We start from the raw sequence: 13,744 nt of genomic DNA, 5'->3' as shown, positions 1-13,744 counted from the left end.
TAGAGCTTTATATTCATTATCTTATTTCATCTTTACACTACCCTGTAAGATGTTGGTTTATTTCTGTATTACAGATAGAGTGGTTGAGACTTTGCGAGGTTAAAACTGCCCTAGGATGCTCCACTAATAAAATCTAGGTCAGAGTGACCCCCACATTTTTGCCTTCACACTCTGCTGCCTCTCACTGAATGAAAATTTAGTTTGTAGTTCTGTATGTACTTGACAGCTGACTGGCTGTAGCCAATCTTAATGCCTTGGGAATTTCTGCCAGCTAAACTGATTTAAACAAATTTCTTCCTCTCATCCAACATCTACTGAACGCTTACGTGTATTTTCTGAAGTAAGTTTTAAGATAGATGCAGGATTGTGTAAATCATGCTGTTTGCTCCTAAAGACTTGATCATTTCTGTTGTGGGTTAGTTGAATATTCTTTCCATCCTCCAACTTTTTATTTAATAAAATTTTCAACCTAAAAAAAAGTAAAAAAAAAAAAAAATACCACAATGGACCCTTACATACTCTTCATCTAGAATAACCAGTTATTATTCCACATATGTTTTCTCTCTATGTGTTTTTATGAACCATTTAAAAGTAAGTTGTAGACATGTTACCTTAAATATATCACTATGTATCTTTTCTTGTTTGTTTGATTTTGGCTGCACCTCAGTTCCCCAACCAGGGATTGAACTCAAGCCATGGCAGTGAAAGCACAGAGTCCTAACCACTGGACCACCAGGGAACTCCTTGTATCTTCTAAGAATAAGAACATTCTGGTAACTAAATGCTGTTATCACATTTAAGAACCTTAACATTAATTCAGTGTCATTTTAGTAAAGACCACATATTCAAATTTTCCCAGTTCCCCCAAAATGTATTTTAAAACATTTTTCTCTTACCCAGGATTCAATCAAGATTCACTCACTGCTTTTGGCTGTTCATGTCTCTAAATCCAGAGCAGGCCTCTCTGCCTTTTTTTGTTTTTATGACATTGATATTTTGTAAAGTCTAGGTGGTTTGTCTTGTTCAGGCTTCTCATACTTTGTACCTCAGAGTCAGTTGAGGATCAAATGCAAATTATGATTCACTTGTCCCAAGTGGAATCTGAGATTCTGTCTTCTGAACAAGCTCCCAGGTGATAGAATTCTGGTCTTTGGACCACTTTTGAGTAACAAGACTGTGGACTAATTGTCTGATTGCTTTCTCTCCATTAATTCAGTTTATAAGCTTTTGGGGTGTATTACACAGATGATGCTATGTACTTCTTACTGCATCACAGCAGCCACATAATATCAGGTTGCTGTCTGTTGCTGATGCTGTTTGATCACTTGATTAAGGAGGCGACTGCCAGATATCTCCATTGTAAACGCTCATTTTTTTTCGTTTATAATTTCCCTTTGTAATTTTTGTAATTAAAAGTTAAGTAATCTGTGGAGTAATAGTTTGAAACTATGCAGATATTCTGTAACCCATTAACACTTCACCCAGTGTTTTTTACAACATGAAAATGAACTCTGCCTTTGGAAGGATGCAAAGTGATGATTTTCTAGTTATTTCCTTAAAAAAAATGAATGGGGTTAGGTTCCACTACCATCATCATTCTTTCTGTTGCTCAAATTTTCCCAAATTTGGCCTGTGAGAATCTCTTGCAATCCAGCTTCTCTGTCTCTTTGACACCCCTTCATGCACTCCCCCCCAATATACACATCAATTTGGGGGCACTTCTATGCTTTCTGGCACAAGATGTCCTAGGCTTTTACCTTGAATAGCTTCTGCCTCAGTCATGGAATCACTAGTTGAATACTTTTGTTTAGCACTCTCAATGGCTAAACCCTTAGTTTCAGCATGTGGGATCTAGTTCCCTGATCAGGGATTAAATCTGGGCCCCCTGCATTGGGAGCTCAGAGTCTTAGCTGGACCAGAAGGGAAGTCCCCCATCATAATTCCTTTTTAATGATATCACTGTAAGTCTAGATTAATAGAAGGAAGATTTGTTAGTTTTTTCTCCTTACAGAGACTTAGAATCTAGAGCAAATCTTCCCCTTGGAGAATGTTCTACTACAGAAGCTTCAGGCTCCAGACTGGTGAGATTAGTAAAGAATAATCATACATTTGGTTACCAGTAATTCACACAGAAATACGTGAACCGTGAACTTCCAGATGTTCAAGCTGGTTTTAGAAAAGGCAGAGGAACCAGAGATCAAATTGCCAACATCCGCTGGATCATCGAAAAAGCAAGAGAGTTCTAGAAAAACATCTATTTCTGCTTTATTGACTATGCCAAAGCCTTTGACTGTGTGGATCACAATAAACTGTGGAAAATTCTGAAAGAGATGGGTATACCAGACCATCTGACCTGTCTCTTGAGAAACCTGTATGCAGGTCAGGAAGGAACAGTTATAACTGGATACGGAACAACAGACTGGTTCCAAATAGGAAAAGGAGTACGTCAAGGCTGTATATTGTCACCCTGCCTATTTAACTTATATGCAGAGTACATCATGAGAAACGCTGGGCTGGAAGAAACACAAGCTGGAATCAAGATTGCCGGGAGGAATATCAATAACCTCAGATATGCAGATGACACCACCCTTATGGCAGAAAGTGAAGAAGAACTAAAGAGCCTCTTGATGAAAGTGAAAGAGGAGAGTGAAAAAGTTGGCTTAAAGCTCAGCATTCAGAAAACTAAGATCATGGCATCTGGTCCCATCACTTCATGGGAAATAGATGGGGAAACAGTGGAAACAGTGTCAGACTTTATTTTTTGGGGCTCCAAAATCACTGCTGATGGTGATTGCAGCCATGAAATTAAAAGATGCTTACTCTTTGGAAGGAAGGTTATAACCAACCTAGATAGCATATTTGAAAACAGAGACATCACTTTGCCAGCAAAGGTCCGTCTAGTCAAGGCTATGGTTTTTCCAGTGGTCATGTATGGATATGAGAGTTGGACGGTGAAGAAAGCTGAGCTCCGAAGAATTGATGCTTTTGAACTGTGGTGTTGGAGAAGACTCTTGAGAGTCCCTTGGACTGCAAGGAGATCCAACCAGTCCATCCTAAAGGAGATCAGTCCTGGGTGTTCATTGGAAGGACTGATGTTGAAGCTGAAACTCCAATACTTTGGCCACCTCATGCGAAGAGTTGACTCATTGGAAAAGACCCTAATGCTGGGAAGGATTGGGGGCAAGAGGAGAAGGGGACGACAGAGGATGAGATGGTTGGATGGCATCACCGACTCGATGGACATGGGTTTGGGTAAACTCCGGGAGTTGGTGATGGACAGGGAGGCCTGATGTGCTGCGGTTCATGGGGTCGCAAGGAGTTGGACACGACTGAGCGACTGAACTAACTAACTAACTAACTAATTCACAAAGCAACTAAATATATTCACAGAAGGATTGGGACATTTTATGACAAGGGGCATTTTCTCCTTTTCTCTTTCCAGATGTTCTCCCCTTTCCCTCTTGCAGCTCCCCAAATCTATATCCCATTTTTTTTTTTTGTCGTCCACCTTTCATTTTTAAGCTATTGATTTAACGTAACATTGCTACTATTTATGGGATGATTACCTTATGTTGGGCACTTTTAGGCCTATTAAACTCATAGCACGTAACAGTCTTGAAAGGATATCACCCATTTGAAGATGGGGAAGCTCAGGATGAGAACCGTATCCATGGTTAACAGGAAGTGAAAGAAAACATACGGCTGGATTGGTTTGGGATTTAGCTTTTGTACAATAGTATTGGTGAAGCAGAAGGGACAGACATGGATCCAGATCATTTCTGGTAGATTGAAGTAGTACCAACTCTTTCTGAGACTATGTAAGTAAGTAAGTGTTAGTCGCTCAGTCATGACTCTTTGCTGTTGTTGTTATTCAGTTGACAAGTTGTGTCTGACTCTTTGTGACCCCATGGACTGCAGCATGCTAGGCTTCCTTGTCCCTTACCATCTCCCAGAGTCTGCCCAAGTTCATGTCCATTGAATCGGTGATGCCATCCAACCATCTTATCCTCTGTTGTCCTCTTCTGCCTTCAGTCCTTCCCAGCATCAGAGTCTTTTCCAGTAAATTGGCTCTTTGCTTCAGGTGGCCAAAGTATTGGAGCTTCAGCTTCAGTTTCAGTCCTTCCAGTGAGTATTTAGGGTTTAGGAGACAAGAGAGACAAGTGGGCTGGAGGCTCACTGAGGTTGGAGAGCAAGTATAAAGGCAGTGAGAGTGATCAGTGTCCATTAGGTATTTGATCTGAGAGATAGAGGGTTCTAGATGCCAAAATCCGTGGTGTGAGAGTTAAGCAGATGAAGAAACTGAGAGGCCTAAAGTGCTAGGTGGTCATCCACAAAGCTCATTACAGTGTCCATGGGAAAATTTTAAAAAATAATAATTGCAACCACATTATAGAATGCTTATCAGGTGCCTGGCACTGCACTTCGTCCTTTAGGCTGGCGATGAAGACTGTGAGTTGGAGGCCAGATTCTTGATAAATGTACAGGTTCCAGGGACAACACAGGTCATAGCAAAGAGGAGTCAGTAAACCATGGCCCACAGACAAAGACTAGCCTACTGCTTGTTTTTGTAAATTAAGTATTATTGGAACATAGCCACACTTACTCACTTATGTTCAGGTGTATATCAGTATATTGCTCTTTGCTTTATTGTGTTTTATTTTGTTTTTTTTATAAATTGGAAGTTTGTGGCAGCAGTGCATCGAGCAAGTCTATTGGTGCCATTTTTCCAACAACATTTGCTTACGTTATATCTTTGTGACACATTTTGGTAAGCCATGCAATATTTTAGACTTTTTCATTTTTATTGTGTTTGTTAGGGTGATCCGTTGATGTTACTATTGCAAAAAAATGACTCATTGAAGGCTCAGGTGATGGTTAGCATTTTTTAGCAATGAAGTATTTTTAAACTGAGGTATATACGTCATTTTTTTAAAGATATAATGCTATTGCACACTGAATAAACTAAAGTATAATGTAAATACAACTTTTTAATCCATACTGGGAAACCAAAAAATTTGACTCACTTCATTGTGATATTTGCTTTATTGTGGGGATCTGGGATCAAACCAGACAGATATGCTGGTCTCTTCTGTGGCTTCCTGTGCCCTGAAGAGTTGGGAAGGTACAAAAGAGACCATTCAGCTCACAGAACCTAAAGTATTTACCATCTGGCCTTTTACAGAAAACAATTTACTGACCCCTGGTATAGATGAACCTCATGAACCTCAGTTGAGGTGGAAAAGTAGCAACTTGGAAGGTTCGGCAGGGACTAGGAGAGGGCCTCTCTTTTCCCCTCAATTCTATATCATGCTTTTTTTTAATGTGGGAACTTGGTTCACTGACCAGGGAGTCAAATCCCTGCCCCCTTGGGAGTTCAGAGTCTTAACCACTGGACCACCAGGGAAGTCTCTTATAGCATGCTTTGAGAGAATGATTAGATATCACTTAAGAATAAGTAAGGAGTCACTGATGACCATAAGAAGAGGGATATCAGTAGTACACTGGGGGCCAAAGTCATCCAGGTTATTGTAACTCAGTGAACACACATTGAGGGTGAACTCTTCTTTTGAGAAGCTTGGATGAAAAGAAGAAGACAGATGGGATAGTGGTGGCTCGAGTTTGATAGAGGTCAAGGAAGGGTTTAGGGAGATGAGAGAGATGTGCATACTCATAGGATGAAGTGAGAGTTCTTAGTAAAGATAAAAGTGTTGAATAAGCAGGGCACATAAGAGAATGGATGAAAAGGTTCAAAAGAAGGAAGGGTTGCCAAAAAGAGCACAGATAGGGAGGTTAGAAATGGAAGAAACTTCTTTGAGACTAGAAAAGAAAGTGAGGATGGTTGTGGATACAGATGAATTTATAGATAGGAGGTGAGAAGACTGAAGGAAATGACATCTGCTGTGTTAAATGGGGTGCATGGTGAGAGACGGGGATCCATGCAGGACTAAAGAGAGTGAAGCGGCTTGGGGTGGTTCTTGAGAGGAGTGGTCCTTGAGAGATGCCAACTCAAGCAGAAGGATGTGGCAAGGGGTGTGTGCTGAGATTTGAATCAGTGTATTTGTAGACATTACTGTGCATGAATGTATGGTTTAGTACTTTGCCAACAGAGCTTGACTCATCTAGAGTGGTAGTGCTGCTGCTGCTAAGTCGCTTCAGTCATGTCCGACTCTGTGCGACCCCACAGACGGCAGCCCACCAGGCTCCTCCGTCCCTGGGATTCTCCAGGCAAGAACTGGAGTGGGTTGCCATTTGCTTCTCCAAAGTGGTAGTGGTGAAGACAAAATGCATCGTTGGTTCAGATTTTGGGTTTTGTTGGTTAGTTGTGGCAACGTAACAGGAAGCAAGGGAAGGTAGTTCTGATAGAATAGTGAACACCATCTTCATGGGACCCAGACTAGATAGGGAAGGAAGGCAGGCCAGAGAGTGCTTCTCTGGGAGGGCTCCAGGGCCTCACAGTCTCACATGGAGTGAAAGAGAAGATACTGTGACAGTAAGGGAATGAAAACTAGAAGGCTGAAATCAGAGAGCAGGTGAATAAAAATTTGAGGCTAAAATTTCAGAGGACAAGTCATCCTGAGCCCAGTCCCGATCCAGGGAGGGCTCTCAAGAGTGTGGCGTGTGCCCCAGGATAAAGTTCAGCTGCAGAATCTCAGTGCCCAAAGGTTCTTCATCTTGTGTTTTTTTTTTTGTTTTTTTTTTGCTTACTATGTGTGTTAATTTGCTAGAGCTGCCATAACAATACCGCAGACGGAGTGGTTTAAACAACAGAAATTTATTTTTGCACAGTTCCAAGATCAAGGTATAGGCAGGTTTGGTTTCTCCTGAAGTTTATTTTCTCTCCTTGGCTTGCAGATGGTCCTTGGTTTGTTCTCATAAAGACCTCCTGTGTTCCAGGGCATCCCAGGTGCGTCTTTATGTGTCCGAATTTCTTTTTCAATTGAGAACATGAGTCAGTTTGGATTGAGGCTCATCCTTATGATCTCATTTCACCTTAATCTCCTCTTTAAAGGCCTTATATTCAAATGCAGTCACCTTAAGAGGTGCTAAGGATTAGGACGTCAACTTGAGAATTCTGAGGAGGCCACAGTTCAATCTATAAATACCATTCATTGCAAATATGTATTAAAACTATTGTGTTCAGCATTTTAAATTATTTTGTACTAGGAGTAAACAGGTGGAACTTCTTTCAATATTACTTTTAAAAGCTTGTTTATAATTCGGGAATGTGAGGTATAAACCACGGAGTAAGTACTAATCTGTGATGAGTTTGGTTGCTTTAGAAATGTATGGTTTCAGCTGACCTCCATAAGTATCCAAAAAGAGCGTTATCAAAATTGTTTCAGCTTAATGAAACTATCACAACATTGTCTGTTTATCAGCTATACCCCAAAACAAAATAAAAAGTTTAAAAAAAAATGGTTTCAGGTTTATATGTTTTTACCAAGAAGTACTTTTTTGTTCAAAATAAAATAAATGAGATGGCACCCTTTAATGAAATGGTTCTCATCCATGGCTACTTGTTAGAATAGTTTAGGGAATGTTTAAAAATTACTGATGGAAACTTACCTGGCAGTCTAGTGGTTAAGACTGAGCTTCTATTGCAGGGGGCATAGGTTCGATCCCTGATCAGGAAACTAAGACCCTGCATGCTGTGCGGTGTGGCAAAAAAACCTCCAAAAAACAAAACAAAACAAAATCCACGTTGAGTTATGCTTATATTTTTTAAAAAATTTCTGATGCTCAGGCCCTACCCCCTAGAAGTTTTGGTTTTAAGTGTACAGTTCAGTGGTATTAAATACATTCAATCACATTACTGTGCAGCCATCACCATCATGTATCCCCATAACTCTTTTCATCTTATAAAACTGAAACTCTATAAAACAGGAACTCCTCATTTTCCACCCCTTCCAGCCTCTTCTAGCCACCATTGTACTTCCTGTCTTTATGATTTTGACTACTCCAAATATCTCACATAAGTGGAATCATACAGAATTTGTCTTTTGGTACTGTCTTATTTAGTATAAGGTCCTCAAGGGTCATCCATGTTGTAGCATATTACAGAATTCCCTTACTTTTCAAGTCTGAATGATATTCCATATAATGCTTATACCATATTTTGTATGTCTGTTCATCCATTAGTGGACACTTGGATTGCTTCCACGTTTTAGCTATTGTGAGTAATGCTGTTATGAACATGGGTATACACATACCTGTTTGAGACCTTGCTTGCAATATTTTGTGTATATACTGGGAAGTGGAATTGCTGGATCATATGCTATGTCTGTTTTTAATATTTTGAGGAATCTTCATACTGTGTTCCACAGTAGCTGTATTATAGATATTTTACATTCACACCGATAGAGCACAAGGGTTCCAATTTCTCCACATCCTTGCCAACACTGGTTGTTTTTCTTTTCCTTTTGGTAATAGCTATCCTAATGAGTGTGAGATGGTATCTCATAGTTTTGATTTGCATTCTCTAATGATTAGTGATCATTTCATGTGCTTATTGGCAATTCACCTATCTTCTTTGGAGAAATGTCCGTTCAAGTCCTTTGCCCATTTTTGAATGGGAGTTGGAATTGTTTTGTTGAGTTTTAGGTATTTTCTGTATATTTTGACATATATTGATCCCTATATATTATCTGCAGATATTTTCTCCCATTATGTGGGTTGCCTTTTTATTCTGATACTGTCTTCTGATGAGTAAAATTTTTTAAATTGTCATGAAGTCCCATTTCTTATTTTTTCATTTCCTATGCCTTTGGCATCATCTAAGAAAATCATTGCCAAGTCCAGTGTTGTAAAGCTTTTGTTCTGTTTTCATCCCTAAGAGTTTAATTACTTTAGATCTTATATTTAGGGTCCTAGATCCATTAAAGGGTTGAACTCATTTTTTTGGTATGTGAGTGGGTAGCCGGTTTTCTCAGCACTGTTTGTAACTGTCCTTTCCCAATTGAATGGTCTTAACACTCTTGTTAAAAGTCATTCTTAACGTATATGGGAGGGTCTGAATTTATTTCTCTTCCATTGGCCTGTATGTCTATTTTTATGCCAGTATTACACTATTTTTAATTATTGCTTTGTAGTAGTTTTGAAATCATTAAGTATGGATCCTCTGGTTTTGTTTTTCAAGATTGTTTTGGCTATTCAGGATCCCTTGAGATTCCATATGAACTTTAGTTAGTTATTTTAAAACAAATGCATTTTATTTTTTAATTTTTTGGCTGTTCTGGGTCTTTTTTTGCAGTTTGCAGACTTTCTAATCGCAGTGCTTGGCGTCCCTAGCTGTGGCACATGGGCTTAGTTGTCCCACGGCATGTGGGATCTTACTGCCTTCTCTGACCATGGGAACTTGCTTTCCCTGCATTGCACGGCATATTCTTAATCATTAACCAGATTAAGGATCAACCTGGGGGACCACTAGGAAAGTCCCCCATATGAATTTTAGGATGGGTTTTTCTATTTCTGCAAAAAAAAAGTCATTGGGATATTGATAGGGATTGTACTGAATCTATAGATTGCTTTGGTAGTGTTGCCTGTTAACAATATTAAGTCTTCTGATCCATGAATATGGAATTTGTTTCCATTTATTTATGCCTTTACTCTTTCAGCAGTGTTTTGTAGTTTTCGTTGTACAAGTTTTCCACCTCCTTGGTTATGTTTATTCCTAGGAATTTTATTCTTTTCTATGCTGTTATAAATAGAATTATTTCTGTAGTTTTCTTTTCAGATTGTTCATTGTTTATAGAAATGCAACTGGTTTTTGTGTGTTGACTTTATAGCCTCTTACTTTGCTGAATTGATTTATTACTTCTGTGTGTGTGTGTAACCTTTATGGTTTTCTGTATATAAGATCATATCATCTGCAATCAAAGATAATTTTACATCTTCTTTTCCAATTTGGGTACCTTTTATTTCTTTTTCTTGCTTAATTGCTCCAGCTTGAACTTGCAATAAGTAGAGTGGTACAAGGGGCAGGGGCATCCTTTCCTTAGTCCTGATCTGGTCCTGAGGAAAAGCTTTCAGTCTTTTACCACTGAGTATGATGTTGACTGTCGGTTTTTATATATGGCTTTTACGTTGAGTTAGTTTCCTTCTACTGCTAGTTTGTCTAGTTTTTTTAGAGTGTTAAATTTTGTTAAATGCTGTTTTCTTCGTTATTAGAGATGATCATGTGTTATTCTGTCATTTTGTTTATGTGGTGTATTGTATTGATCAGTGTTCATATATTGAAACATCCTTGCATTCCAGGAATAAATCCCACTTAGTCATGGTGTATATCCTTTTAATATGCTGCTGAATTCTGCTTGTTAGTATTTTGTTGAAGATTTTTGTATCAGTGTTCATAGTTTTCCTTTCTTGTAGCATAAAGACACTGTAGTATCAATGTAATGCTGGCCTTGTAGAATGAATTGAGAAGTATTCCTTCCTCTTTAATTTTTTGGAAAAGTTTAAGAAGATTGGTATTTGTTCTCCTTTAAACGTTTAGTGAAATTCGCCAGTGAATCACCAGGTCCAGGACATTTTTTTGAGAGACTTTTTAATTAATAATTCACTCTACTTATTATAATGTATATTCAAATTTTCTTTTTCTTGATGAGTATGCCTGTTTGTTTGCACTTCTGTGACCAGAAGCAGCAGTCTGCAATCAGCACAAATCCCCAATATTTGCAGAACAAGGTCCTTTTTGCCCACCCTGGCTCCCATAAGCTGTGTGCAGGCTGCTTTAGGAACACGTATACATACAGTTGCCTGCCATGTGGTTTGTGGTGAGAGATGGGTAGCTATTGTTGTTCAGAGAGCTAAAACTGATGAAATTAACCACAATTCATCATTTAAGGCTTCCCCTGAAAGTTGCAAGCCTTTAACAGGCTTCAGAGTTGCCAGGTGGTTACAGAATCAGACAGAGATTCTGTCAGTGCACTGTCGTCTAGTCTTTCTAGGGAGACTGATTTCTGGTGCACTTTTCTCTGCCATCCTCTCTTCAAATCGATGAAATTTGACACATGGAGAAGGTGGCGCTAGTGGTAAAGAACCTGTCTGCCTAATGCAGAAGATGGAAGAGACATGGGCTTGATCCCTGGGTTGGGAAGATCCTTTGGAGAAGGGCATGGCAACCCACTCCAGTATTCTTGCCTGGAGAATTCCTTGGACACAGGAGCCTGGTGGGCTATAGTCCATAGGATCGCAAAGAGTCAGACATGACTGAAGTGACTTCGCACACATGCACGTATACATGTGTGGAACTGTCAGAACTATCAAGATAATGAATATATCTGTCAGTGTCAAAAGTGTGCTACCACTTTATAATGACCCCCTTCTATACCCACCCACTGTTCACTCTTGCCACCTCAGATAAACACCATAGGAATCATATGATATATAATCTTTTTTGTATGACTTCTTTTTTTTTTTTTTTGTATGACTTCTTTAATTCATAATTGAGATTTCACTTACATTTTGTGTCTCAATCATTGATTGATTTTAGTTGTTGAATAGTATTCCACAATTTTGTATAGTCATTCACCTGTTGATGGATGTTTGGGTTATTTCCAGTTTGAGGCTCTTAAAAATAAAGCTAATAAGAACACTTTCTGCTTTTGTATTTGTTTCCTAGGGGTGCTGTAACCAAGTTCTTCAGCTTGAGTAGCTTAAAATGACCGACATTCATTATCTCACAGTTCTGGAGGCTAGAAGTCTGAAATCAGGGTGTTGACAGGACCATTCTCCTTCTGAAGACTCTGGGGGAGCGTCAGAAGCTCCCAGCTCTTGGCAGTCCTTGCGGTCTCTTGGCTTTTAACTGAATCACTCTACTCTCTGCTTCCTCTTCTCTGTGTATCGTCTTTTTTTGTAAGAACATTAGTCATTGGATTTAGGACCTACTTTACAATATGACCCCATCTTAACTAATTACATTTGTGAAGATCCCTGTTTGGATAAGGTCACATTCCAGGTAAACATGAATTTTAGAGAGGACGCTGTTTAACCTACTACAACTTTTCTTTCTGTTGGGTACATATGTAGGAGTGAAATGGCTGAGTTTTATGGTAGGTATGTGTGTAGCTTTTTGAGAAACTGCCAAGCTGTTTTCCAAAGTGGTTGTCTCATTTTACATTTCTGTCAGCAGTGTGAGAGGGCTTACAGTTGCTCTACATCCTGGCCAACACTTAATAGTAAGGTCAGTCTCTTCGCTTTTAGCCATTCTTTGGATGTGAAGAGGCTTCCCTGGTGGCTCAGTGTTAAAGAATCTGCCTGCCAATGCAGGAGACACGAGTTTGATCCCTGAGTCAGGAAGATCCCCTGGGGACTACAGTCTGGGGGGTTGTAAGTGTCGGCTTAGCGACTAGACAACAATGGATGTGAAGTGATATCTCTTGTAGTCTTAATGAACATTTTCCTATTAACTAATAATGTTGAGCATCTTTTCATGTACTGACTTGCCATCCATTTATTTTCTTTGGTGAGGCAGTATTTAGATCTTTTGCCCATTTAAAAAATTGTTTTTTTTTCTTATTATTGGGTTGGTGTTGGAGAAGAGTCTTGAGAGTCCTTTGAACTGCAAGATCAAACCAGTCAATCCTAAAAGGAATCAGTCCTAAATATTCATTGGAAGGACTGATGCTCAAGCTGAAGCTCCAATACTTTGTCCACCTGATGCGAAGGGCTGACTCATTAGAAAAGGTCTTGATGCTGGGAAAGATTGAAGGCAGGAGAAGAAGGGGATGATGACCCAGAGGATGAGATAGCTGGATGGCATCACCGACTCAATGGACATGAGTTTGAGGAAGCTCTGGGAGTTGGGTGATGGACAGGGAAGCCTGGCGTGCTGCAGTCCATGGGGTCGCAAAGAGTCGGATACAGCTGAGCGACTGAACTGAACTGAAAAGTGACTCTAGCTGTAAATCCTATGTTAGATATATCTTTTGCAAATATTTTCTGTCAGTCTGGCTTGCCTTTCATTTTCACAGAATATAGGTTCTGATTTAATTGCTCTGGTTTGGGGTCCAGGCATCAGGACTCTCAAAAACTCCCATGATTTTAAAGTGCAAGTGGGGTCCAGAACCACTGCTTCTAATGTGAGATTTTGAAGAACTCAAATGTGTGTATGACAGCTTCTTTTCTACAGGATAATTTTGGGAGAAAACCATAGTCATAGGTAAATCGTTAAGTTATGTTTTAAAACTGTGCTTCTACATCACAACCAGCAGATGGCAATGGTGTAACATGTATTAATAAAAAAAATTATTCCAGGTTACGGCCAGGTCAGTCAGGTTAAAAGGATTTGATGAGCTTTTAATATTAAACTGAGAGATAGCTGTGTAATTTTTGTTTGTCAAGTTAGTTATAGTAAAGAGAGGAGCTGTGTATGTAAATTTTAAGTGAATGAGGCAGAACTCCAAATAATATCCATATACTACTGATTCAACTATGTGAAATTCATTGACATCAATAAAGATAAAAAAGGTGAATTTGGAGCTATGAGGAAAGTGTTAGTTTAATATTAGTAAGGATTGTTCCCTCTCATTTTCGTTCATTCTTATAACAGTGATAATATTAAATTACACCTTTTTTTTCATATTCAGGTGTCCAGGTATGAATTTGTCTTTAATCTTCTTACTAGGGAAAATTTCAAACATATGCAAAAGTAGAAAGACTAGAATAACAAACTCCTACTCAATGATTATTAACTCATGGCTACTCTTATTTCATTTATACTCCCACCGTCCCTCCCTTGCCACTC

General features: G+C 39.1%; 1 protein-coding gene across 8 annotated transcripts in view; it reads left to right on the top strand.

Moving 5' to 3' along the window:
- PRORP (protein only RNase P catalytic subunit) overlaps positions 1 to 13,744 on the top strand; it is a 137,131-nt gene that overhangs the window by 5,617 nt on the left and 117,770 nt on the right. Inside the window, exon 5 of one of the 8 annotated variants that reach the window (XM_081547924.1) lies at positions 668 to 773. The exons of 6 other annotated variants lie outside the window; for them this stretch is intronic. In XM_081547924.1, the coding sequence (XP_081404050.1) occupies positions 696 to 773 (78 nt within the window). In that variant the 5' untranslated portion in view covers positions 668 to 695. Of the gene's footprint in view, positions 1 to 667; positions 774 to 13,744 lie in introns of those variants that run through there. One more of the 8 variants, XM_081547920.1, reaches the window with a different exon arrangement.

This window comes from Giraffa tippelskirchi, chromosome 12, assembly GCF_054371585.1.
Source record: "Giraffa tippelskirchi isolate mGirTip1 chromosome 12, T2T-mGirTip1v1.2.pri, whole genome shotgun sequence".
Lineage (NCBI taxonomy): Eukaryota > Metazoa > Chordata > Mammalia > Artiodactyla > Giraffidae > Giraffa > Giraffa tippelskirchi.
The sequence above is the reverse complement of the archived record's forward strand: the minus strand, read 5'-3'. Positions and strand labels throughout refer to the sequence as shown.